The 27685-nt window shown below is 36.6% G+C and overlaps 1 protein-coding gene across 4 annotated transcripts in view; it reads left to right on the forward strand.

Annotated features, from left to right (window-relative positions):
• The window catches only part of EXOC2 (exocyst complex component 2), a 264990-nt gene extending 238295 nt beyond the window's left edge, over positions 1-26695 (forward strand). For all 4 annotated transcript variants that reach the window (XM_029944254.1, XM_029944253.1, XM_029944256.1 and 1 more), the window contains 5 exons: positions 2812-2867; positions 4870-4992; positions 21817-21878; positions 24306-24365; positions 25929-26695. In XM_029944254.1, the coding sequence (XP_029800114.1) occupies positions 2812-2867; positions 4870-4992; positions 21817-21878; positions 24306-24365; positions 25929-26022 (395 nt within the window). In that variant the 3' untranslated portion in view covers positions 26023-26695. The remainder of the gene's footprint in view (positions 1-2811; positions 2868-4869; positions 4993-21816; positions 21879-24305; positions 24366-25928) is intronic.
• Positions 26696-27685: the final 990 nt, after the last annotated feature.

A 27685-nucleotide genomic window follows, 5' to 3' on the forward strand; every position in this document is an offset into this window, starting at 1 on the left:
CAGCTTTGTCTTCAGAATTATATTGAGTAATTTAGATTTATGTCTTTTACAGGGTGTTTTATTAGTAATGCTCAGTCTGATGGGTTCTTGCCAGGAAATGTTTTTCCTATTAGGGTCAGAGTGGGAGTTGAGTTGATAGCATGTGACACTGGCTGGCTTTATTCTAAGTTTAATTTTCTGCTTTTTAGTCAGCACTCTGGCCCCACTTTTACATTGAAGAATTTTAGAAGTTAAAAACTGCCCTCACGTTTCTAGTCATCATTGCTAGAATATTTCTAGCACCAACCTCCTGACATTTGTTCATATAGTAGCATTGACAGGATCCTGGTTTTCATGAAGATCAAAAACTGTTAAATTTATTTTTTAAATTTTTTAATGTTTTTATTATTTATTTTTGAAAGAGACAGACAGACAGAATGTGAGTGGGGAAGGGACAAAGAGAGGGAGAGACACAGAATCCAAAGCAGGCTCTAAGCTCTGAGCTGTCAGCACAGAACCCAGCAAGGGGCTTAGATCCACGAACTGCAACATCACTCAACCAACTGAGCCACCCAGGTATCCCCAAACTGTTGAATTTCTTGAATTCCTTATAACATCATTGGCCTAAGATTATGCTTCTATTTTTAGCAACTGTATACATGGTGTGTGTGTGTGTGTGTGTGTGTGTGTGTGTGTGTGTGTGTGGTTGCAATTTAAAAATTCTTGACCTGCGCACAGTGATTATGAACCAGAGAGCCCTTCTCTGCTGTCCTCCACTCAATTTGAAAGAATTATCTGGAGAGCAAGGAATAAGATGAGGCATACTGACTGAGGTGATCATAGCGATCAGAGACAGATGTCACAGGCAGGTCTCCTTGTTGCTCTGTCTGTAGCAGGTAAACAAAGGAACAACTCTGTGGTATAGCTTTCCTCTTAGAGGAAGAAAGCTTTTCTGGTCTTGAGCACAAGGTAGTTTATTTCACTTTCACTTACAATAGGTTCATTATATTTTCCTCTCTTGCCTCCCAGATAAGACTTGTTACCTTGCAGTTAGTTGATTTCAACTTATTTCTGGATTATATTTGTTTACTCTTCAACAGATTTCTCAATTTTTCCACCAGAAAAATAGAACATCTAAACCTCTCAATATCCCAAAGTATATATTAATTGACTCCTCTGAAGAAAAATAGTTACCTATTTTAAACTATGGCATATGACAGAATCAGAAGCTAGTTATATATTTAGAATCTAAAAATGTCAATTCAGAAAGTTGATTATAGTTCTTGGCCTTAATCTCAACTTTTCTAAATCATCAGTAACTTAGATGACATTATGGGAAAAGAGTCTCCTTAAAACTGTTACTGCTAACATCCATGATTTTACAATAGAGTAGAATTTTCTCTGTTCTGTAGAAAAGGAATTATCAGTATTTGCAATTAATTCTAGAAGGCATCCTGAAATAATATTCCACTCCAAGTAAAAGTAATTTCTTTAGAATTACAGTAAAGCAGCATTTTGTTTTCACATTTTTTCTTAGAAAGCAATGATAATTGAAAGCTCTTAACGAGCCCTATGGGTACCTGGACCAATTACATGGATTATCTCCTATAATCCTCCCTACAAGCTGCAAGATAGGTACTATTTTCTACTCTTTGACGAGAGAGAAAATTGGGCCATCAGTTTTCTTTCCAAAAGTCATAGCTTGTAGGCAATGAAACTGACTTTAGACTCCTGCACTATTAAATCTTATACACACCTGCTGTTGAGTGCCAGCTTTTTTTTAGACTTTTTAAATTTTTTTATTTTTTTATATAGTTTATTACCAAGTTGGTTTCTATATAACACTCCATGCTCTTCCCCACAAGTGCCCCCTCTCTATGACCATCAACCCTTCCCCTTTTCCCCTCCCTCTTCAGCCCTCAGTTTGTGCTCAGCATTCAAAAGTCTCTCATGATTTGCCTCACTCCCTCTCCCCAACTCTTTCCCCCGCCTTTCCCATTCCCATGGTCTCCTATTAGGTTTCTCCTGTTAGGCTGACTTATTTCACTTAGCATGACTCCCTCTAGGTCCATCCATTTTGCTACAAATTGCCAGATTTCGTTTTTTCTCATTGCCATGTAGTATTCCATTGTATATATATATACCACATCTTCTTGATCCATTCATCAGTTGGTGGACATTTAGGCTCTTTCCATGATTTGGCTATTGTTGAAAGTGCTGCTATGAACATTGGGGCCAACTTTTAAGCGACATAGTGTTTAATTCTTTACTGTCATGAAATCTTGTATTTTGTTGAACTTTTAACTTACTTTACAAAATGAGATTGACTATGACTTTGTCTGACATTTCTCCCAGAAGTAATTTTTTAAGATCAAAATAGTCATTCTGCATAACTTAACTTTTACCTTTGGAAGTAAAATGTCATAATAGATATATAGCTTCTATAAGCTTTGGTAAATATCTTCCACCTTTTTTTAATCTGCTAATGTGAGTATGTGTGTACCAGGTACACACACACACACATACATACACACACATGAAGAAACATATATATATAAAGAAACTGAAGGACAATTTTAAGTTTCAGTTTTAAAGGAGACTGACCATCAGGTACAGAAAAACAATTAAAAAAAATGTTTAACTTTTTTTTTTTTAACCAGGATGAAAATAGTCATTATACCATTTGGTTCTTAAAGGAAATAGTGGTGGTGTTACTTTCTGTTTCTCCTTAGAACACTCTAAGGCAGTAGTACAGTGACAGTACTGCCATCAAGGGAAGTGGGTAGCTTTTTTCCATTAAATGCCTTTTTTCCCTCCCTCTTCTTGATTCAGGTGTCAGAAACTATTTAAAAGAAGCATTGGTGAATATAATTGCTGTGCACGCAGAGGTAAGCTATCATTAGATGTTCCTAAGAAATATGGGTAACTGGAAAAGAAGACAAAAAGGCAAATTTGATTTTTTTGGTGGTCCTTTTTTCCTTCAGAATATATCTTGGGTATAAATTAAACACAACTCTACTTTAATGCATGCATACACAGACTTGTGCTTTTAACTATGAGAGGTTTTTTTTTTTCTGAAATTGTGTTTAAGACTAGATCCAATAATGTTCAAAAGGTAAGGAAAAGAGAGATTGTTTCTTCACCTTGGATTGGAAGGACTATTAAATTCCTTATCTTCGAAAATTCATTAACCTCTTTTTAACCAGGACACAAAGAAGTGTTGGTGTCTTATTCATGTAGCAATGTGTTCTTACATAGTGGCTGGGATTCCAGACAAATAGACTTGTTAGAAAGATAGGCTGAAAGGGCAGCCCAAGGTTAGGAAGCAGGTGCATGGTTTCCTGTCAGTGGCTGACTTATGTACACGTGGATGTTGATGCTTCTGGTTCATGCTAAAATTTGCTCTCACTTGAAGCATTATCATCTTAAGCTTTACATTAACATTCTTTGTTAACATCCTTCTTAGAAGGACTCTTCTAAGGAACATCAAAAGAGGCACAGCTACCACCATTATCACCACTATGACTACCAAATATATAATTTCACAATCCATTACTCACTGCTTTGCCAGTACTTTCAGAGTGGTTACGGCTCATAGACAGATTGGTGACCAGATAAAATGGGGCCCACAAGGGTGTTATCATTAGATAATTTCCACTGTTGCTTGGGTACCTTTTAAGCTGTATGGATATGATGTAGGTATATTTAGTTTATACCGCTGTCTTTATCCAAAATTATCAGAGGTTGTCAAGATAAACTGGAAAAACATGGATAATCAGGCTAAAGCAAAGAGTAACCAAAGTAACAGAGAATGCTATTTGGTTCCTCAATGTGGCTCTAAGTTTAAAGCAACTAGAGCAGAAAGAGAAACATAGTATGTTATAGTTTTCATTTCTTAGTAAAGGAAAACATACACATTCCACTACAAAAAATATTTTATATATGGTTTAACTCCAGCAAGAATTTATCAAAAACAAAGAATTTATGACACATTTTTAATGATTATATCACCAAAGATATACAAATTTTTTTTTATGTTAGCTTCCAATAAAATTAGAGTATAAAATATAATCAGCGGTCGGTGAAAGCACTTCTGTGGTAGATGAACAGGTGGTAGTGGAATTGCCAAATATGAATACATGTTAGTGATGACAGTGATTCCTAAAGAGGCAGCTTTTATTAATGTTCATTATGAGTAACCATGATATGTATGAGGCTTTTTAAACCCCCTTCTGATTTATCTCAGCGACTGAAAGTAGAATTTTATTCATGTTTATTTACTATTTCCCACATGATTTTAACTTGACAAATTTATAGCATAGTAAAGTGTTTCACCACATTTTCAAATATAATAGTTCTTAGCCTGAAAATATCAAAATTCAAAGTTTGAAAATAACTTTTTTGTCAAATGAAAGGAAATACATATTAAAATCAGCAAACAATAAAATTGAGGAATTTGTTGTCAAATATGCAGTAATGTGCCCAGTATGATATGGTGTTTGTTGTGATCTAAGAAGAGTCTGACCCCATATGTTTTTCTTTTAATTGTGGGGAAACACTGACACAGTGTGTTTTTATTTCTAGAATTTCCTTTTTAGAAATAATACTGTTTTTTTGTGAAAAGGACAAGAGGAAGATAAAATCTTTGAAACTATGTTTAGCTTGTCAATATCAACAACACTTTTCAAAATTCTATTTGCCCTGTATATTTTTAGAGGATTAGTTTTGCATTTAATCAATTAATGCAACTTAAGTCTGTATTTTCCTTTAAAAATATGGCTTAGAAAACCTGCAAGTTATTTTGTTTTGTGTATCTCTTTGTTTTTAACAAATTCAAGTTAGGAAATGTTCCCATAGCACATCATTTCTTACTTTAAACCGTTTCATCAGGTGTTCACTATTTCCAAAGAATTGGTACCTCGAGTTCTATCCAAGGTGGTGGAAGCAGTTTCTGAAGAGCTAAGTCGACTTATGCAGTGTGTTTCATCCTTCAGCAAAAATGGAGCATTACAGGTACCAAAATCATTCAGTTCCATGTTGAACTTTTATTTTATTGAAAATATATAAAATGTATTCGTAGTCATCAGCCTTACGATACACCAACAGGCATTTGTTTGTGAATCTACTGATTGGGGATCTACATCTTCTCTTTTGCATAAGCCACACCCATGCATTGTCTATAAACTTTAGAGTTTCTATTTCTTTAGAGTAGAACAAGATCTTAACAACTCTTGTGAAATTATCTAAATGCAGATTCCTTCTAAAGTTGTGGGTTGTTTTTTTTTTTTTTTAGTATACAACAGTCTTCACTACATCCAGTTTCACAGCAAATTTTTAGCAACTTAACTTTTAATAAATCTTTTCAAACCGTTCAGTGCAATGTTCATAGAAATGGCAACAAAATCTATTGGTTTTATGTTGTAGTTATTTAAATTAAATAGTTGTAATAACAATGATAACTTTTGTAAACCGAATGCTTCTTGATATGCATATAACCAAACTGATAACCATGAAGGTGTTCACCCATATGGGAGAGTTACCTGCTACCAGGGAACTGCAGTGATATAGAACATTGCAATGATGCTTTAAAAAAGTACTGACAGTTTTACTTCCAGTAGTGCCTGAGGAAGTTTCTGTCAGCAATCCCCTACAGATAACATATACCTTGAATAATATTTAAAAATAAAAAGTGTAAAAAAACCTGAAGATACTAGAGAATGGCCATCAGTGAGTGACTCTGGAAGAAATGGCACTTGGGGAATTTTTCACTTTTTACAAATTTTAGCCAACAGGCCAACAGACGCCAAAAACTTGACAAAACCTGCTACCTTTCTGGCTTGAAGAATAGGCTTCAGAGTACCACAATTATAGGAAAATGAGGGAGGTATCCCATAGAGCAGAAAGCAAAGCCACAAATTTTATATATAAACTGCCTAAATCAGAGGTTGACCCCTAAACGACACATGCGTGATTAAACTCTACTCCAGCCAACCCAGTTAGACCAGAAGAACTGAAGTAAGAATTTGAAGTACTGCCCAAGAGCTGAGAGTTTTCAGTTTGAGTCCAGATAAGTTAATTGCTTGATAAAATAAATGAAACAAAGATCAGTACTTGTCAAGGTCATATTATAGGATCCAGAGTCTCCACTCATAATATTGACAGTGTCCAGGAAACAATCCAGATATACTTAAAATGCACAAACAAGCTAAAACACATAAATGTGACCCATTCTTAATAGACAAGACAATCAACTGAGACCAATCTTGAGATGACACAGTTGTTGGAATTCAAAGATAAGGACTTTAAAACTTCTCTATTCAGTGATGTAAAGGTGACTATTCATGCTCATAGTGAATAGATAGATAGGAAATCTCAGCAGAAAAATAGAAACCCTAAAAAAGGAACTAAATGAAAATTTGAAATGGAAAAATACAGAATATGATTTTAGAATATGTTAGCTGTGAATCAAAGCAGAATAGACCAGACAAAAGAAAAAGTCAGTGAATTTGTAGATAACAGAAATTACCAAATATGAAGAACAGAGAAAAGAATCATTGGGAAAAAATACATAGAACTTCAGAGATCTCTGGGACAATGTCAAAAGGTCTAGCATACATGTAATTCAATTTCCAGAAGAGTCAAAAACAGCTAGTCAGTACATAAAAGGATGGTCAGCATCATTGGTTTTCAGAGACATGAAAATTAACACTACAATAATATACCATTGCACATCTACCGTGATGAAAATTTTTAAAAATACCAAGTGTTGGCAAGATTGAAGAGAAACTAGAAGTCTTACAAGTTGTTGGGACTGTAAAATAAACCAGTGACAAGAAAAGCTCTTGCTTATAACACTACTAGGAATTTATCCAAAGGATACAGGAGTACTGATTCATAGGGGCACATGTACCTCAATGTTTTATAGCAGTGCTATCAACAGTAGCCAAATTATGGAAAGAGTTCAGATGTCCATCAACTGATGAATAGATAAAAAAGATGTGATTCATATATACAATGGAATACTACTTGGCAGTGAGAAAGAATGAAATCTAGCCATTTGCAACAATGTAGATGGAACCGGAGGGTATTATGCTAAGTGAAATAAGTCAGTCAGAGAAAGGCAGATAAATGTTTTCACTCATATGTGGATCTTGAGAAACTTAACCGAAGACTATGGGAGAAGGAGGGAGAAAAACAATTTCAAACAGAGAGGGAGGCAAACCATAAAAGACTCTCAAGTACAGAGAACAAATTGAGGGTTGCGGGGGGCAGGGGAAGGAGAAAATGGGTGATGGGCTTTGAAAAGGGCACTTGTTGGGATGAGCACTGGATGTTATATGTAAGCAGTGAATCATGGGAATCTACTCCCAAAACCAAGAGCATAGTTTATATATATATTATATATATGATATAAAGCTCTTGCTTTAAAAAAAAGAAAAACAAAACTAGCATATACATACCCTACAACCCATCCATTCCACTTCTAGGTATTTAACCAAGAGAACTGAAAACATAATAGCCGAAAACTAGAAACAGACCAGGTATTCATGAATAGAATAAGCAAACTGTGATATAATCAAATACTATTCAGCATTAAAGAGGACAGAATTACTGGACCATCTGGGTAAATCTCAGGAGAATTCAGCTGAGTTAAGGCAGCTTTACACAAAAGCTCACATACTGTATGGGATTCAGTCACATGAATTCTCAAATAGATAAAACTATCTATGGTAGAAAAAGTCTCAGGATAGTGCTTTCCTCTGGGTGGTTAAGATTCTAGGGAGGGGCCTGATGGATAAATTTGCTCAAACTAGCAAGGAAGGGTTAGGAAAAGATACCAGATTTAGCCAGAGAACTTTTTTGATTAAAAAAGTCTAGAAGACTACTGGCCACCGTGACTGTTCTGACTTCTAATATTCTAATACTTCCTAGGAATTAGGCAGTCATTTCTATATTGGAAAAGTTCAGGTGAATCTAAGTTCCCCCTGCCCCATTTCTCCCCTCTCCCATTGGGAATCCCTGTGTTAGGCTTTTTTCTGTTGAGCAGATAACTCAGAAAGACTACAAGTTAACCTGCAATAATCACATAAAGGGCCCATACATCAATCTTCAGAACCTTTCTGAGAGCCAGTGTAGAGAGGAATGGAATGACAGTTTGGTGGGGTTTTTTTTATTTTTTAACGTTTATTTATTTTTTGAGAGACAGAGACAGAACATGAGCATGGAAAGGGCAGAGAGAGGGGGAGACACAGAATCCAAAGGAGGCTCCAGGCTCTGAGCTGTCAGCACAGAGCCTGATGCAAGCTCAAACCCATGAACCATGGGATCATGACCTGAGCTGAAGTCAGACGCTTTTAACCAACTGAGCCACCCAGGTGCCCCAACAGTTTGGTGATTTTAGCTGATCTTTTAACATGACATGTTCTACTGTACTACTGTATGTGTATTTTATAAATAATCATACCTTTTATAGTTCACATAATTCATAGATTAATTTAAAACACCTATCACTTTGCATAAAATTTGGACATGAAGATTAGTTTTAAAGTGATTTAATCCTTCTACAATATTCAACTAAAAGTTCTACCTTATTTTTTCTCTTTGATATTCTCTTTGTAGATCTGTTTCAGTATATACTAGAGTATCAACAATAGAGACAAACTGTTGTAGGTATGCTTTCTAGAAGTTAAAAACTATTTTCTAGGCTTCTAAAGCACTGAAAAATGAAACCAAACAACTACTTTCCAAGCCGAAGTTTTACTAAATATACTGTATCTTATATAAATCAGCATTCATCTAAATTGGTTACAAAATTTCTAATTAACTGTTGTTTAAAAGACTAGCCATGTCTCTTATCATTGTTTTATGTTTTATGCATTCCTGGAGAATGCGGGCTGTCTCTTTTATTTTTTTAAAGTTTGTTTGTAAGTTGGAGAGGGTCAGAGAGAGAAAGAGGCAGAATTGAAGCAGACTCCATGCTGTTACTACAGAGCCTGACACAGGCAGGGCCCGAACTCATGAATCTGGAGATCTTGACCTGAACCCAGATCAAAAGTCCAATGCTCAACCAAATGAGCCACCCAGGCACCCCAGAGCTATCTCTTTTAAATAGTCTCCTGAGCATAATGCACACTGTGGGTGTCTGAGTCAAAGGTAGAAGGTGTGTAATGTGGTTCTCATTCAGAGCCTCTTCAGGAGCTCTGAACACAGTTGATCTGTATGTAAAGTCATTTCAAGATTAGAAAGAAGTTTAAGCTTTAGATTACCATGTTTTTCTTAAAAGTTTTATGCAAGATATGGGGCACCTGGGTGGCTCAGTTAATTGAGCATCTGACTTGAGCTCAGGTCATGATCTCACAGTTTGTGAGTTTGAGCCATGCTTCAGACTCTGTGCTGACAGCTCAGAGCATGGATTCTGTGTCTCCCTCTCTCTCTCTGACTCTACCCTACTTATGCTGTGTGTCTCTCTCCTTCAAAAAATTAACAAACATTAAAAAAATGTTTAAGTTTTATGCAGATATAACTTATCTGCCACACAGTGTTCTCTACAAGGTAAAAAGTGTACCCAATTTAGTGATTTGTTTTTACTGTGTTCTCAGAGTTCACAGCCATTAACACAATCAACTTAGAACATTGCATCCTAGAAAGAAATCTTGAACCCATTAGCAGCTGCTGTCCACTGCCTTTCCAACCAACCTTCCCAGCCATAGACAAGCAGCATTCTGATTTCTTTCTCCATGATCAAATGGATAGATCAATCTATCTCAAAGATTTGTGTATTCCAAAAATTTCATACAAATGGATTCACACAAATATGGCTTTTGGTAACTTGCTACTTTCACTTAGCATAATGTTGGCAAAGTTCACACATATTGCAGCATGTACCAGTACTTCATTTCTTTTGATGACTGGATAATATTTCATTGTATAAATATACCACATTTTCTTTATCTCCTCCTCATATGATGAGCATTTGGGTTATTTTCTACTTTTTCACATATAGGTATTTATATATTTTAATTTCTTTTGGGTATATACATAGGGAAATTGCTAGGTTATATGGATACCCTATGTTTAATCTTTTGATGAATTTCCTGAGGGTTTTTGAATTATTTTTTTAAGTTTATTAATTTATTTTGTGAGAGAGGGGGAGAGCATGTGCGGAGGAGGGTCAGAGAGAGATCCCAAGCAGGCTCCTTGCTATTAGTGCAGAGCCCAACATGTTTTCCCAAACCATGAAATCATGACCTGAGCCAAAATCAAGATTCAGAGCTTAACTGAATGAAACACCCAAGCGCCCCTGCCAGTCTGTTTTTAATCTAGCTGTTACATTTTACATTCCTAACAGCAATGCATAAAGCTTCCAATTTCTCCACTTCCTAACCTATTTGTTACTATCCTATATTATTGATTATAGACATCTTAGTGTGGTTATAGATATCTCATTGTGTGGACTGTAGTTGTTTTTTTTACTCTTGATGCCATAGCTCACAATACATAAGTTTAATTTTGATTAAGTTTAATTTATCAATTTTTCATTTTTACTTTTACTGTATAAAAAACGTTTTTTATATAGTTTATTGTCAGGTTAGTTTCCATATAACACCCAGTGCTCATCCCAACAAGTGCCCTCCTCCATCCCCATCACCCCCTTCCCTTCTTGCCCACCCCCATCAGCCCTCAGTTTGTTCTCAACATTCACGAGCCTCTCATGGTTTGCCTCTCTCCCTCTCCCCAACTATTTTTCCCCTTCCACTCCCCCATGGTCCCCTGTTAAGTTTCTTCTATTCCATTTATGAGTGAAAACATATGGTATCTGTCCTTCTCTGCCTGACTTATTTCACTTAGCATAATACCCTCGAGTTCTATCCACATTGCTACAAATGGACAGATTTCATTCTTTCTCATTTCCATGTAGTATTCCATTATATAGATAAACCACATCTTTTTTTTAATGTTTTATTTATTTTTGATACAAAGAGAGACGGAGCATGAGAGGGGGAGGGGCAGAGAGAGAGGGAGACACAGAAACTGAAGCAGGCTCCAGGCTCTGAGCTAGCTGTCTGCACAGAGCCTGACACGGGGCTCGAACCCACAAACGTGAGATCTGACCTGAGCCGAAGCCGACCGCTCAACCGACTGAGCCACCCAGGCGCCCCTAAACCACATCTTCTTGATCCATTCATCAGTTGATGGACATTTAGGCTCTTTCCATGACTTGGCTATTGTTGAAAGTGCTGCTATGAACATTGGGGTACATGTGCCCCTAAACAACAGCACTTCTGTATCCCTTGGGTAAATCCCAACAGTGCTATTGCTGGGTCATAGGGAAGTTCTACTAATAATTTTTTGAGGAACCTCACACTGTTTTCTAGAGAGGCTGTACCAGTTTACATTCCCACCAACAGTGTAGGAGGGTGCCCATTTCTCCACATCCTCGCCAGCATTTAGAGTCTCCTGATTTGTTCATTTAAGCCACTCTGACTGGCATGAGGTGGTATCTCAGTGTGATTTTGATTTCTATTTCCCTGACGAGTGGCGCTGAGCATCGTTTCATGTGCCTGTTGGCCATCTGGATGTCCTCTTTAGAGAAGTGTCTGTTCAAGTGTTCTTCCCATTTCTTCACTGCATTATTCGTTTTTTGGGTGTGGAGTTTGGTGAGTTCCTTGCAGATTTTGGATACTAGTCTTTTATCTGATATGTCATTTGCAACTATCTTTCCCAATCCATCGGTTGCCTATTAGTTTTCTTGATTACATACCAGAAGCTTTTTATCTTAATGAGGTTCCAATAGTTCATTTTTGCTCTTGATTCCCTTGCCTTTGGGGATGTGTTGAGAAGGAAGTTGCTGAGGTTGAAGTCAAGGAGGCTGTTTCCTGCTTTCTCCTCTAGGTTTTTGATGGTTTCCTGTCTCACATTTAGGTCCTTCATTCATTTTGAGTTTGTTTTTGTGTATGGTGTAAGAAATGGTCTACTTTCATTCTATTGCATGTTCTGTCCAGTTCTCCCAGCACCACCTGCTAAAGAGGCTCTTTTTTCCATTGGGTACTCTTTCCTGCTTTGTTAAAGATTAATTGGCCTTACCTTTGTGGGTCCAATTCTGAGTTCTGTATTCTATTGCATTGGTCTATGTGTCTGTTTTTGTGCCAATACCATACTATCTTGATTATGACAGCTTTGTAGTAGAGGCTAAAGTCTGGGATTGTGATGCCTCCCATTTTGGTTTTCTTCTTCAATATTACTTTGGCTATTCAGGGTTTTTTGTGGTTCCATACAAATTTTAGGATTGTTTGTTCTAGCTCTGAGAAGAATGCTGGTGCAATTTTGATTGGGATTGCATTAAATATGTAGATTGCTTTGGGTAATAATGACATTTTAACAATATTTATTCTTCCGATCCATGAGCATGGAATGTTTTCCCACTTTTTTTGTGTCTTCTTCAATTTCCTTCATAAGTGTTCTGTAGTTTTCATCTTAAAGATCTTACATCTTTGGTTAGGTTTATTCCTAGGTATTTTATGGTTCTTGGTGCAATCGTGAATGGGATCAGTTTCTAGATTTCTCTCTTTGTTGCTTCATTATTGGTGTATAAAAATGCAACCAATTTCTGTATGTTGATTTTGTACCCTGTGACTTTGCTGACTTCATGAATCAGCTCTAGTAGGCTTCTGGGGGCATCTGTCAGGTTTTCCTTGTAGAGTATCATGTCATCTGCAAAAAGTGAAAGTTTGGCTTCATCTTTGCCAATTCTGATGCCTTTTATTTCCTTTGTGTTTTCTGATTGCTGATGCTAGGACTTCCAGGACTATGTTAAACACCAGTGGTGAGAGTGGACATCCCTGTCGTATTGCTGATCTCAGGGGGAAAGCTCTCAGTGTTTCCCCATTGAGGATGATATTAGCTGTGGGCTTTTCATAAATGGCTTTTATGATATTTTATGATAGAAGTAAGTTCCTTCTATCCCGACTTTCTCATGTATTTTGATGCTCCCAAATTCGGCACGTAGATGTTTATAATTATTATCTCTTTCTGATGGATATGCCTTGTAATTATTATATAATGCCCTTCTTCATCTCTTGTTACTGCCTTTACCTTAAAGTCCACTTCATTCAATATAAGTATGGCTACTCTGACTTTCTTTTGACTTCCAGTTTCTCCGTCCCCTTACTTTCAGTCTGAAGGTGTCTTCATGTATAAAATGAGTCTCTTGTAGAGAGCAAATAGATGGATTCTGTTTTTTTATCCATTCTGCTACCCTATTTCTTTTGATTGGAGCACTTAGTCCATTTACATTCAGTGTTATTATTGAAAAATATGGGTTTAGAGTCATTAAGTTCTCTGTAGGGTTCATGCTTGTAGTGGTGTCTCTGATACCTGTATTCCTTGCAACATTCCCCTCATAGAGTCCCTCTTAGGATTTCTTCTAGGGCTGGTTTAGTGGTGATGAATTCTTTCAATTTTTGTTTATTTGGGAAAACCTTTATCTCTCCTATTCTGAATGACAGGCTTGCTGGATAAAGGATTCTTGGCTGCATATTTTTCCTGTTCATCACATTGAAGATTTCCTGCCATTCCTTTCTGGCCTGCGGAGTTTCAATAGATAGGCCCGTAACTACTCTGATAGGTTTCCCTTTGTATGTTAGGGCCCTTTTATCCCTAGCTGCTTTCTGAATTCTCCCTTTATCCTTATATTTTGCCAGTTTCACTATGATAATGTCATGCAGAAGATCAATTCAAGTTACATCTGAGGGGAGTTCTCTGTGCCTCTTGGATTTCGATGTCTATGTCCTTCCCCAGATTGGGGAAGTTCTTGGCTATAATTTGTTCAAGTACCCCATTCAGCACCTTTCTCTCTTTCTTCTTCTACAGGAATTCCTATAAAGGGATATTGTTCCATTTGATTGTATCATTCAGTTCTGGAATTCTCTTTTCATACTCCTGGATCAATTTATCTCTTTTTCTTGGCTTCCTCTTTTTCTATAACTGTGTTTTCTAATTCACCTATTCTCCTCTCTGCCTCTTCATTCTGTGCATTGGCTGCCTCCATTTTATTATTCACCTCATTTATAGCATTTTAAAATTCATCCCAACCATTTTTAAGGTTCATAATCTTTGTAGCAGTAGCTTCTTTGGTGTCTTCCATGCTTCTTTCAAGCCCTGCAATTAATTTTATGAGAATTTTTCTAAATTCTTGGTCAGTTATGTTGCTTATATCTGTTTTGACCAATTATTTCACTGTCACTTCTTTCTGGAATTTTTTTAGAGGAGAGTTCTTCCGTGTTGTCATTTTGGCTAGCTTTCTGTCTCTTGTCAGTTTTAAAAGCTTGTTATGTGCTTCGCACCTGCGAGTTCTGCTATATTAAAGGAGGCTCATTGACTGTCTATGGGCAATCCATTCAGGAAGTTCTTTTAATGGTGTCTCTTGGTCTCTCTTGTTATGCCTTTAGTTATTTTATTTCCCTACTCGTAGTTATATTTGGGATTCTCTACCATGTGTACTTTGGCTTGTTTCTTGAGGTAGCCCTGGAAAGGAAAACAGACAAGCAGGGAACAAAAGCACGCAAATGCAAAGATAAATCAAACAAACAATCAAACTGAAAAGAAGATAAAAAGAAAAACCAAAACCAAAACAAAACAAAACCAAAACAACAAAAGACAAAGGTCAGTCTAAAAGCATAAAACCAGAAATCCCAGCTACAAGTAAAGAGCAGGGTGGAGGCAGTGCTGATGGAAGAGCATATACAAAGAGAGAAATGACAGGGGTGGGTAGAAAGAAAAATTGAACACTGACCAAGTAGAGAGACCAAAAGGCTTAATTCAAAGAGAGAAAAAGAAGAATATGGTAGGAGGCAAAGAGACAGAAATGAAGATAATGTTACCCAAAGAAACTATATAGTCTGATTATTTCAGGAAGAAAGAGAGGAAGTAAGGTAATGACAAAGGTGTACAATATGCACCAAGAGAATAGATTAAATGTGAATGTTTAAGTAAACCTATAACCATAGTGCCCAGTCCAGGGGAGGGGAGAGATAAGAATGAGATAAGGGAATAGCAAGATTTGAGCTAGAGTTAATCGTGGCAGTGCATCAAGCTTCAATACTTGTCTTGCCCCGGGCTCTGGGAAAGAAAAGAAAGGGGAAAAAAGCAGCTTTCTAGTGCCTGTGGGCGTGGTTTGGTATAAGTGGTAGAGAAATGGTGGCCCTCCAGTCCCTTCTTGCAACCAAGTGTTGCAAATCACTCTTTTGGGTCTGATCTCCCTGTGCCATTGGCATAGCCAAGGTGAGCCTTGTTCTATGTCCCGCATCCAGCCTCATTTCCAGATCTTAGTCTGGGCGCTTTAATGATACCTCCCAAAATGTAATCCCACTGGTGGGAGCACTTCCTAGCTGGGGATCGAGTAGGAGGAGTAGGGGAGTAGTTCCTCCTGATGCCAACCAGGCACCCACCCCAAAGAAACCTCCACAGTTAGAGATAGGATCTCTCTCCAAATGCCCTCTGGTTAGAGATGGGATGATAGGATCCCTCTCCCTCCCAGGCCAAGATTTTTCTCTTCAAGGACAGTTCTATGAGCAGTTTCAGCCGCTCTTTCTCTTTCCCTCTTCTCTGAGGGAGCTCCCTCCCCTCCGTGCCTCTGTGTTCGGGCCCATTTTTATCTTTCCCAGTTCACAATCATGCACCTATGAGGCCGTCTTCTTAGTGGACTCTGTCTCTTCCTCACAAACTCTTGTGGTTCAGCGTCCTTTGGTTTCAGCCCTTCTTTGTTTGAGAGATGCGGGCAAGAAGTACAGAACTCCCTATTTTTCTGCCGTCTTGCCTCCCCTGAAATCAAAACGTTTTTATTTTAATTCCCCTTAGTTAACATACAGTGTTATATTAGTTTCAGGTGTACAATATAGTGATTCAGCAATTCCATAAGTGCTCATCATGACGTGCACTTCTCAATCCCCATCCCCCACCTCCTCCCCTCTGGCAATCATCAGTTTGTTCTCTATACTTGAGTCTGGTTTTTTTGTATTTCTTTCTCTCTCTTTTTGCCCTTTGCTTCTTTGTTTTGTTTCTTAAATTCCACATATGAGTGAAACTATATGGTATTTGTCTTTTTCCAACCTAATTTATTTTGCTTTGCATAATACTGTAGCTTTATCCGTGTCATTGCAAATAGCAAGCTTTCATTCTTTTCTATGGCTGAATAATTTTCCAGTGTGTGTGTGTGACATCTTTTTTATCCATTCATCAATTGATGGACACTTGGACTGCTTCCATAATTTGGCTATTATAAATAATTCCACAATCAACACAGGGGTGCACAAATCCCTTTACTTGTGTTTCAGTATTCTTTGGGTTCATACCTAATAGTGTAATTGCTGGATCATAGAGTTGTTCTATTTTTAACTTTTTGAAGAACCTCCATACTGTTTTCCACATTGGCTGCACCAGTTAGCATTCCCACCAACAGTGCACAAGGGTTCCTTTTTTCTCCACATCCTTGCCAACACCTGTTGTTTCTTGTGTTGTTGATTTTAGCCATTCTAACAGATGTGAAGTGTACCCCATTGTAGTTTTGATTTCCACTTCCCCAAAGATGAGTGATATTGACCATCTTTTCATGTGCTTATTGGCCATATCTATGTCGTCTTTGGGAAAATGTCTATTCCTATTTTCTGCTCATTTTTAATTATAGTATTTGTTTTTTTAGATGTTAAGTTGTGTAAATTTTTTATATCTTTTGGATGCTAACACTTTATCAGACATGTCTTGGCAAATATCTTCTCCCATCCATTTTGTCGATTGTTTTCTTCTCTGTCCAGAAGCTTTGTATTAGATATAGTCCCAGTAGTTTACTTTGCTTTTGTTTCCCTTGCCTCAAGAAACATATGTACAAAAAATGTACTATGGCTAATGTCAAAAAAGTTGCAACCTGTGTTCTCTTCTAGGATATTTTCTCTTCAGGTGTCATATTTAGGTCTTTAATCTATTTTGAATTTATTTTTGTGTATGGGATAAGAAAGTGATCCAGTTTCACTCTTTTGCATGTTGCTGTCCAGTTTTCCCAACTATTTGTTGAAGAGACTGTTCTTTTCACATTGGATATTCTTTCCTTTCCTGCTTTATCAAAGATTAATTGACCATATAGTTGTGGGTTTATTTCCGAACTCTCTATTCTGTTCTGTTGATCAATGTGTCTGCTTTTATGCTGGTACCATATTGTTTGATCACTATAGCTTTCTCATTTTCTTCCAGGATATCCAACTTATTGGCATAGAGTTTTTTCATAATATTCCCTTATAATTATATTTCTGTGCTGTTGGTTGTTATTTCTCCTTACTCATTTGTGATTTTATTTTATCTATTTGAATCCTTTCTCTCTCCCTCATCTCTCCCTCCCTCCCTGCCTCTCTCTCTCTCTCTCTCACTCTCTCTCTGTAAGTCTGGCTAGAGGCTTATCAATTTTATTCATTTTTTTTTAAAGACCAGTTCCTGGTTTTATTGATCTGTTCTTTTTTTTTTTTAAGTTTCTGTATTATTCATTTCTGCTGTAATCTTTACTAATTCCCATTTTCTGCTGATTTTCAGTTTTGTTTGTTGTTTTTTTTCTAGCTCCTTTAGGTGTAGTTAGGCTATTTGAGATTTTTCTGGCTTCTTAAGGTAAGCCTGTAATGTTGTATACTTCATTCTTAATGACTGCTTTTTCTGCATTCCAAAGGTTTTGGCATATTGTGTTTTCATTTTAATGTTTTTACATATACTTTATTATTTCTTTTTTCACCCTGGTTGACCCATTCATTGTTTAATAGAGTGTTATTTAACCCCATATATTTGTGTTATTTCCAGATTTTTTTCTTGTAGTTGACTTCTAGTTTCATACCATTGCCATCAGAAAAGGTGCATCATATGACTTTGATCTTTTTGAATTTGTTGAGGCTTGTTTTGTGGGCCAATATGTGATCTGTTCTGGAGAGTCTTCCATAAACACTTGACAAGAAAGTATATTATTCTGTTTTAAGAGAGAATGTTCTGAATATATCTGTAAATCCATATGGTCCAGTGTATCATTCAAAGCCAATGTTTCCTTGTTTTCTATTTAGATGATCTTTCTATTAATGTAAATGGGGTGTTAAAGTCTTCTAATATTACTGTATCATTATCAATTAGTTCTTTTATTTTGTTATTAACTGTTGTATGTATTTTGTTGCTTCCATGTTAGGTGCATAAACATATAGATTGTTATAACTTCTTGTTGGATTGCCTCCTCATTATTATTATATACTATCTTTATTTGTCCCTTGATACAGTCTTTGTCTTAAGGTCTATTTTTGTCTAGTATAAGTATTGCTATGCTGACACTTTTTTTTTGATGTCCATATGAATGATAGATTTTTCTCCATCTACTCACTTTCAATCTGCAGGTATCCTTAGGTCTAAAATGAGTCTCTTGTAGACAGACAGCTGGATCTTGTTTGTTTTGATTTGGTTTGGTTTGGTTTGTTTCCATTCTGTCACCCTATGTCTTCTGATTGAAGCATTTAATTCATCTACATTCTAAGTAATCATTGATCGATATGACATTTTATAACTTGTTTTGTGGTTGTTTTCTGAAGATTTTCTCTGATCTTTCATGGTTTTTTGGTTTTCTTTAATGATATCACTGGATTTCTTTCTCTTTATCCTTTGCAAATTTATTAGTGGTTTTTGATTTGGGGTTACCAAATGATCTTGTGCATAAGTTGATAGTTGTTTAAGTTTGAACCCATTCTTTTCTCCTCCCCACATTTTAGTTATATGGCGTCATGTGTCAAATCCTTTTATGAGTTCGTTGACTGATTTTTTTACAAAAATATTTATTTTTACCACTCCTGTGATTCCTACCTTCATACTGTCATTTTTTGTCTTTTCTTTCCACTCATAGTATCCTGTTTCTTGCATGGCTGCTTTAGTGGTCACAAACTCCAGGAATCTCTTTACTTTTTCTTCTATTATAGATGAGAGCCTTGGTGTATAGAGTAATGTTGGCTGCAGATTTTTCCCAATAAGCACTTTGAATATATCATGCTGCTGCCTTCTGACTTGCCATGATTCATGATTCTGCTGAAATTTTCCCTGCTAGCTCTTGGGGTTTCCCTTGTATGTTACTGTCTTCTTTTTTCTTGATGCTTTTAAATTCTTTTCTTTATCAGTATATTTTGCCAACTTAATTACAATATATCTTGGTATGGTCTGCTTTTGTTGAATTTGTTGGGGGTTCTCTGAGCCTCCTGGATCTGGATATTACTTTCCTTACCTAGATTAGGGAAGTTTTTAGGTTCTATTTCTTCAAATAAATGTTCTGCCCCCTTTTTTCCTCACTCTTCTTCTTCTTGATTTCCTATAATTCAAATGTTATTATGTTTGATAGAGCCACTGAGTTTCCTAAATTTATTCTCGTTTTGCATACTTCCTTTTTGTCTTTTTGTTCACCTTGATTACTTTTCATTACTCTGCCTTCTAGGTCATTAACTCATTCCTCTGCTTCTGCCAGCCTGATATTCATTCCATCTAGCATGTTTCTAATCTCATTTATAGCACCCTTCATCTCTTATTGGTCTTTTTTTTTATTATCTTTGTTTTAAGGGTCTCATTGATGCCTTCCATTTTTTCAAGTCCAGTGAATATCCTTATGATCATTGCTTTAAATACTCCATCACAAATGTTACTTACGTTTGGCTGTGGGCTTGTCATATTCTTTCATTGGAGACAAATTTATGTCTTCTATTTTTTCCTTCGTCTCTATGCCTTTTTCTGTGTTAGGAAAATCTCCTAGTCTTGAGAGTTAATGGCTTTATCTAGAAGAAGTCCTGTCATGCCCTGCTGTGTGGTGTCTCTTGTTTTTCTAGGGCCTGATGCTTCCAGGAGTGTCTCTAGTACGTTGTGTATGTGCTTTCTTATTTTGTTCTAGCCACTTTATCCTTCAAGCCAGTTGTCAGTGGCTCTTTGCTTGTGGACAATGTGTGGTCCCTGCCCTGAATGTGGCACATTTTAACTAGGTGTGCTCTGGTCTTCTTATGATATAACATCTGTCACCATCACTGCCAGAGCTGAGGCTGTGCAAAACTCCTGTGTGGAGAGACATTGAGTTTACAGGTGTTTGGGCCAGTGTTCTGGGGGAAGCAGCGCCATGCTGACACTGAGGTAAGTGTGACTGAGAAGCGAAGTTCCACAGGAGCTTGGGAGCCAGTGCTTTATGAAGCAGGTTAGGTAGTGAATGGTACTGTGCTGGTTCCCAAGGTGGTCCTGCCCTTTTCTATGTGCCCTTTTCTCTAATTATGGAGTTTGTTCTGTCAGTCTTTAGGTCAGTTTCTGGGGTATTTAAGATGATTTCATAGTTACCTAGCTGTATTTGTGTGACAGGTGAGCCTACAGTCTTCATACGCTGCTGCCATCTTCTAACTCCTGCTGACCTTTCACAAAACTCAGACTTTAAGTTTTGCTAACTTTCAGAGCTCACAAGATTTGGACCCTCTCTTTCCAAGCCAACTGCTATGGGAATGTATTTTCCTTGTGCACTCTCCTATGTGCTAGTCTGTTTCTTGTCCTTCTCTGTGACCATGGTGACCACAATATGTTTCTCTCTCAAACCACGTCTCCATACTTCCTATCATTTTCAATGTGGCCTCTTCCCTACCTTTCTTTTTAGAGTTTGTACTGCCAGTCTTCAGGTCGATTTCTGGGGTATGTAGGATGATTTGATAGTTTTCTAGTTGTATTCGTGGTATGAGGTAAACGTAGGGTCCTCCAACCACACTGCCGTCTTCCCCTCCTTTTTCATTGCTTATACTTTTGATATCATTTCTAAGAGGGCTTGCCTCACCCAACATTATGAAGATTTACTCCTGCTCTCTTCTATGTGTTTCAGAGTTTTATCCCTTTCATTTATGTCTGTGATCCATTTTGAGTTGATTTTTGTGTTAAGAAAGAGATCCAGGTTCAGTCATTTGCATGTGGCTATCCAGTTGTCCCAGAACTATTTGTAGACGAACCTATTATTTTCCCCCATTGAATGGCCTCAGCCCCCTTGTCAGAATCCATTGATCATAAATGTTAAGGGTTTTGTTCTGGACTCTCACTTCTAGTCTACTGATTTGTATTTCTGTCCATATAACAGTGCCACACTCTTGAATATTATAGATTTATAGTAAGTTTTGATATCAGAACGTGTTTCTCTATTTGTGTATTCTTTTTTCAAGATGGCTTTGTCTGTTTCAGATCAGCCTGTTTTGGATCAGCCTGGTGAAAAACAACCACCAAACAAACAAAAGCCAGCTGTGATTTTAATAGACATTGCATTGAATCTGCAGAGTTTTATCTTAACTTTTGAGATTGAAGTCAGTGTGCAGGAAAGGGCATAGGTGTAAGGAAGTAAGCCAACTCACTTCCTTAAATCTGTGTTGTGAGGCTATAATCCAGGGATAGTCCTTCAAATTTAGTTTCCTCTCAAGTAGGCAGACCAAAAGAAAATTACGAATTAGGTAGTAAGTAAATACAGATTGTGGGAAAACCCTTGCACAGGTTGAACCTTTTATATTAAGGTGTCTGGATCTCTGCCTTCATACAGGCATACTTGACTCTAAGTTAATTTTCAGTAAAATAATATTTTATCATAGCTGATTTCTATGGAGTGTTTTAGAAAATCTGCCCATAACTAATAGTCACCATGCCAGGTGTGGGGTAACTACATGGCAGTAGTCTTCTGTCAACCCTGTCTCTGCAGTAAGCAGGCTGGTAACTGTCCCCCCCATAACTTCTTTCAATTTAATAATTGATGCAGTTCCGTATTGTCACTTTTCCTTTTCTCATCTTTAGGCACGGCTTGAAATCTGTGCTTTGAGGGATACTGTGGCTATTCACCTGACACCAGAAAGCAAGTGAGATGCTTAACATTCTTGTTCTGAGTGCTTCAGTAAAAATAAAGTTTATCATATTAGTATATAAATCCTTTGTAAAGATAACTGATCAGAGTGCTCATGATTGTGATGTGATAAGGTTTATATTTGATTAATTTTTACCTAAAAAAGCATAATAAGCCAATGACTCCTAATACTGGTTCTTTGTAGCATAATATAAGACAAAAAATATTTAATATGATTTTATGGTTTTTATTCACTAAGGGAAATCTCAATCTTATAAATGAGGTAGCAGAACATCATATACTTCTTTTAAAAACAAGGAAATAAGAATTGAGTCTTACTCTATTCATAGCAGACTCTGAGGGACAGTTTAAGCATTGTAAATATCAGCATAAGAGGAAGCCTTGTGGTTTCTCTGCAAAATTTTGTAGTGGAAATTTGATGATAATTTTTAGCTGTTTTGAATGAAAGTCAGGATTTCCTATCATCGAAATATCAGTAGGTGAACTGAAACATCACTAACTACTTGCCTATACAAAATTGTTTATTCTATTGGCAATATTACTTAGGAAATACTATGTTATATTGTTAATATGCCTGAGAATGCAAGTAGTATACAAATAAAATGTTTAAGGACATTTTAAAAGTTTTCCTGATGAGTGAACTTATCTTCTTATTACTTTTCATGATGGCTAACCAGAAGCCATTTCTAGATGGTTCCCATGTTAGTTATTTAATGACTCCTTTTCCCAGCCATCATTTTTCTACACAGAGTGTTAAATAATAGACAATAGAGGGCACTCAGTCCAAATTTGATGTGGATGCATGCTCTGTGTAAATACCTAGATATTTATTCCTACCAATTTAACCTTTTAGAGCCTGTCTCATCATAAAAGAAAGATAATAAATAGCTTCTTGGCAAAGTTTTAGGAGAATTAAGTGGAAAAAAATATGCCAAATTACCTTCTAAACTATTGATGCATTACAAACAATTGATGGTATTCTCTTCATTATCATCATTATTGTCATTATGTAAAAATAAAGAAACAGTGGGAAGCCTGGGTGGCTCAGTTGGTTAAGCGGCTGACTTCGGCTCAGGTCACGATCTTGAAGTTTGTGGGTTCAAGCCCCGTGTTGGGCTCTGTGCTGACAGCTCAGAGCCTGGTGGCTGCTTTAGAGTCTGTGTCTCCTTCTCTCTCTGCCCTTCCCCTACTCACACTCTGTCTTTCTGTCTCTCAAGAATACCAATTGCTTTAATACTTAAGTTTTAGAATAAATAACCATTAAAAATTTTTAATAAAATATGGAAGCAGTATCATTACATTTTTTCATTGACTGAGAAAATGTTTACAGGAAACAAGATGATGGTGGTGATAACAGCAGACACTCATTTCCACATCAGGAAAGAGGAAAGTCAATTTCAGTTTGGAAAGGGAGCTAAGTGTCCCCATAAGCTATGACCTATCCCTGCCTTAACCTGGAACAACTGAAGTTTCCCCATACCAGTTTTTATAATCTTTTGGGACTTTGTAGTCTATTTGTTGCTGTGATATTTGCCCCAAATTGGAGAAACATTGCTCAAAAGTATATTTACTAGTAAAATAATGAGGATCTGTTTTTATAAAACAAAATAAAATCCACCTTAAAGTCAAGAATAATTAATTTCTTTACCCATAGTCAACAAGTTACAAAAGAAGAAATAAAAAGTAAAAATTATTACTTATTGAAAACTACAAGTTACTACCAAATAATTTCCCCTAAAATGCTTTTTATTTGATTCAGTAGCTTTTCTGGTACTTTCTATTTTAAAGAGTTAAGTTGGTTATTTTTTAATTTTCACCATTTTATGTTTTTTTATAAAAAGAAATGATGTTAAATTAAAATCAATGCTAAATCTCTACTTATTCTACAAAATTTAAATATAGGAATAACTAAATCCCAGAGACCATGTTTAGTTATAAGAGATTGGCTATAAATCAGACGCTGTATATGTCAATAGAATGTCCCCATTTGTGTAATCTGTCACAAGACCATCCCTATCTCTACTTGTTATCTTCCTTTCTTACCAATTGCTTTAGTACTTCAGTTTTGTTTTGAAAAGACTTTTTAAAAATTAAACATATCTATATTAAGCTCTAATCTACATTGAGTAGCACCATTCGTAAAAGTGAGTCTCTCTTTTAGCTTTTCTGTTTCATTTTGTAGTTGAGTTTTTGACCCTACTCCTATAAGGCCTCTATGTGGGAACTATTCCCTATAGTCTCAACTTTTACTTTTACTTTTTCTGTTGTTTTTCACTTTTACTTTTTCTCATATTTCTACGTGCTTCACTGGCTTATACTGGTTTCTTTATATTTAAGGTATGCTTAAGAATTTTTAATGATGTTCTTAATTCCCCCTAGAAATATGAAATGTTTCAACTTATATTTTGCTTGTCTGTTCCAGGTCTAGTTTTAAACAGGCTTTGGAAGCTCTGCCTCAGCTCTCAAGTGGAGCAGATAAAAAGTAAGTTTTAGATGCTGTTTTCAAAGGCTAGTTAAGATGTGTTGAATGAGGTTCTGTTACCTAAGTTTTCCTGGTATAGATAATGATTTGTATTTAAGGAAGAGCAGTACTTAATAGCCTTTGATAGTATGCATTATGTTGGCTATACCTGACTTGTCTCTGAAGTGACAGAATAAGATAAAACCTTCCCTCTGGGTTTATGACAGTTGAGAAATCAGTTCCTTTCTTGCTTTAAGTGACTAATACAGAAAACATTTTAAGAAAGTTTATTTTGACTCATTCAGTAAAGTATATTATTGTCTTACATTTTTAAGACAATACTTAGAGAAGTATAAAAAGGACAGCATGATTAAATGCAGCACTTGATTTTTTTTCCTTTGAGGAGCTCAGCAATGTATATTTTTTGCTTTAATGTAAAGTATTAAGAAAATAAGTTTGTACACATGACATAATAAAGTTGTATATTTTTAAGTAATACTATGTTAATGGTCTTGGTCAGAGATTAAACTTTGCTACTTATAAAACAGGAAATTCTGACCTGAGACAAAATGTAGGCCAGGCAAATTTCATAATGCTCAACCTACCCTCAACTGAAGCAGCAGAAGCAATGTAGGTCTTTACTCCTTCACTAACCATAACTGAAGTCCACCTGCCTTTGCATTTGTCTGATCAGTCTGTAGACATGAAAACCTTGCTGTAGACTCTGATTTTGCACAGGTCAATGTTATAGAAACTCAGAGGGCAGAGAGTTTTACACACTCTAATTTTGAGCATTGTTAAACCCATGAAATAATCTGTTGACCCCAATACCATTAAACTCACTTCTTGGTTGCTTCTTCTGAACCAAATGAACTCTAAGATCCTTTCTAGCCCTAAAATTATACATCAAGCCAGTTAAAGAAACTAATTATCAAGTAGTAGAATGATTTACCCAGTGGAATTAGAACTAAGCCTTACTCTTTTGGTGCTTAATTCACCACTTGAGTTTACCACTCTCTAGTGTTTGTTAAAGACAAAACTGCAAAATAGGAGGAACAGACAGTAGACCATTAGTTGGTGAGGGGTCAGGATGAAGAGAAAGGTGGCCACAAAGGAGCAACACAAGAGTTGTAGATGGAGGGTGATGGAACTATTCCTTGCTCCAATTATGGGAGTTATTAGGTTGCTAATATGTGTTCATCAGCATTCATAGAACTGTATGCCAAAATGAGTACATTTCAGTATATATAAATTTTTAAAAGGTGAATCATAAAAAAAGTGCAGGTCTAAACATTAATGTATTTTAGGGAGGAATCTAATTAATCTAGGCAAAGGAGACAGAAGAGATTTTTATATATAACTACACAGGGGTGTGGGGGGGGGGGGGTGCGCGCATGTGTGTGTGTTCCTTTTGATTAGCTTTTTTGATTAATTTACTTCTGTTATTGAGTTAAGAATTCATAAGTAAATAACTTTTCAATGAATAGAAGCTAAAACTGGGCAGTTGGCTTCCCTGCATGTTTTCTTCTGTTGCTAAGCAGCCTTCACTCTGCCAGGTTGTAAAATAGTCTCTCCTTGCTGCAGGTTACTGGAAGAGCTGCTGAACAAGTTCAAGAGTAGCATGCATTTGCAGCTTACCTGTTTCCAAGCTGCTTCTTCAACTATGATGAAAACATAAATACCTCCAAAGTAAGGGCAGTATAAAAATAACAAGTAATAAATTGTTATTACTTTGTTAAGTCCGCTAAAGGTATTAGCATATAAAGCATTAGGTTTACAATCTCTGTCTCTTTTCCCCAAATTGGTAGCTTAGAAAAGTGTTGGTATGTGTTTTATTTCAACCAAAGTGACCTTGTTTGAAATGCCCAAGCAGTTATTTGTTTTGTCATTTTTATTACATTAGGCCCTGTATTGGTTTAAAATGCCTTTAAATATATATACTCTTAGCTAGATGTTGCATGATGAATGCTGTAGGAAGAGATACCTGTCCAGAAAGGGCCTTCAGTTGGCATATGATGTAACAAAGGCATTCTTCAGTGTCTCATATACTAGAATTTAGTGTCTGCAGCTTCTAAGGCACATGGAGAGATTGGTAAGAAGAAATTTAGAAAGTTATATTTATTTAGACATCTTTGGGACTTTAACTGTACTAAAGTGTACATCTGTACTTAAAAATACAAATGCCTCTAACTCTCCTAATGCAAGTGGATTTTAGAAAAAATTGCAGTCTGCTTAAGAAAATGTTATATTTGGGGTAGATTATTTGTGGCCCAGATATCCATGAGTTAACTTTGTATTTTTCTGCCTACTTGTTATTTCTCCCTGAGCTAATAAATATTTAGCATCTTTCAGTGTGTAGCCTTTCTTTGTCCCACTCACTCATAATTTAGTGTGCCCTTTCATGTCAATGTGTTGCCTGTCATTGAGGATCCAGTTGTTACTGCGGTGGAGCTTGGATCCGCCAGTAGTTGCTAGTAGGACCAGCCAATGCTTTCACTGCCTCCTAAAGAACAAGCCAGGCCCCCTGGTGATGGCTAGCATTCCTGCCCACTGATGTTCACTCCTTTCCCCTCTGGCAATGTCTTTTCTCTCCACTGCTCCTTACCCTTTGAAGTATTCTGCTCAGTAGCTAATAGGTTTCTCTGTTACCAGGCAGTAGGGACTGCTGAGGAAACTTGTGCCATTTGTCCTACATTCGCTGATGACTTCGTTTACCAGAATAGGTGTAGAGCACTGTGACCTCTTTCAAAGTCCGCTTCCCCTACCTAACTGCATCATACCAGTTGCTTCAGAAAACTGAGTAATTCTCTTACCTGTAGGCTGTATGTCAGGGTTCTCTGTTTTCTGTGGATGTCACAGAATCCCCCTTTTTAATGCTGAAATTAATATCTTCATAAATACAAGTAGTTTTAGAGGACAGTATAGCCAAGTACAGTATCCATTATTTAAAATAAATCAGTGTTGGGACTCCAGGATGCCTCAGTCCGACTTCAGTTCAGGTCATGGTCTCGTAGTTCATGAGTCCGAGGCCTGCATTTGTCTCTGTGCTGACAGCTCAGAGCCTGAAGGCTGCTTCAGATTCCGTGTCCCCCTCTCTCTCTGCACCTCCCCCACTCACACTCCACACTCCATCTATCTCTCTCTCAAAAATAAATGAACATTAAAAAAATTAAAATAAGTCAGTGTTATGTTTGTTCATGTGGTGTATGGGGGAAATCATACTAACTGAAAGTAAAAGTTTAATTTCTACAAATTTGCTTCATAAAATTTATTAAGAAATATACAAAATATTGTCTCTCCTAAGCATGGTAACTATTGTATTTAACATGATTATGAACTAA

This window comes from Suricata suricatta, chromosome 7 (assembly GCF_006229205.1).
Source record: "Suricata suricatta isolate VVHF042 chromosome 7, meerkat_22Aug2017_6uvM2_HiC, whole genome shotgun sequence".
Lineage (NCBI taxonomy): Eukaryota > Metazoa > Chordata > Mammalia > Carnivora > Herpestidae > Suricata > Suricata suricatta.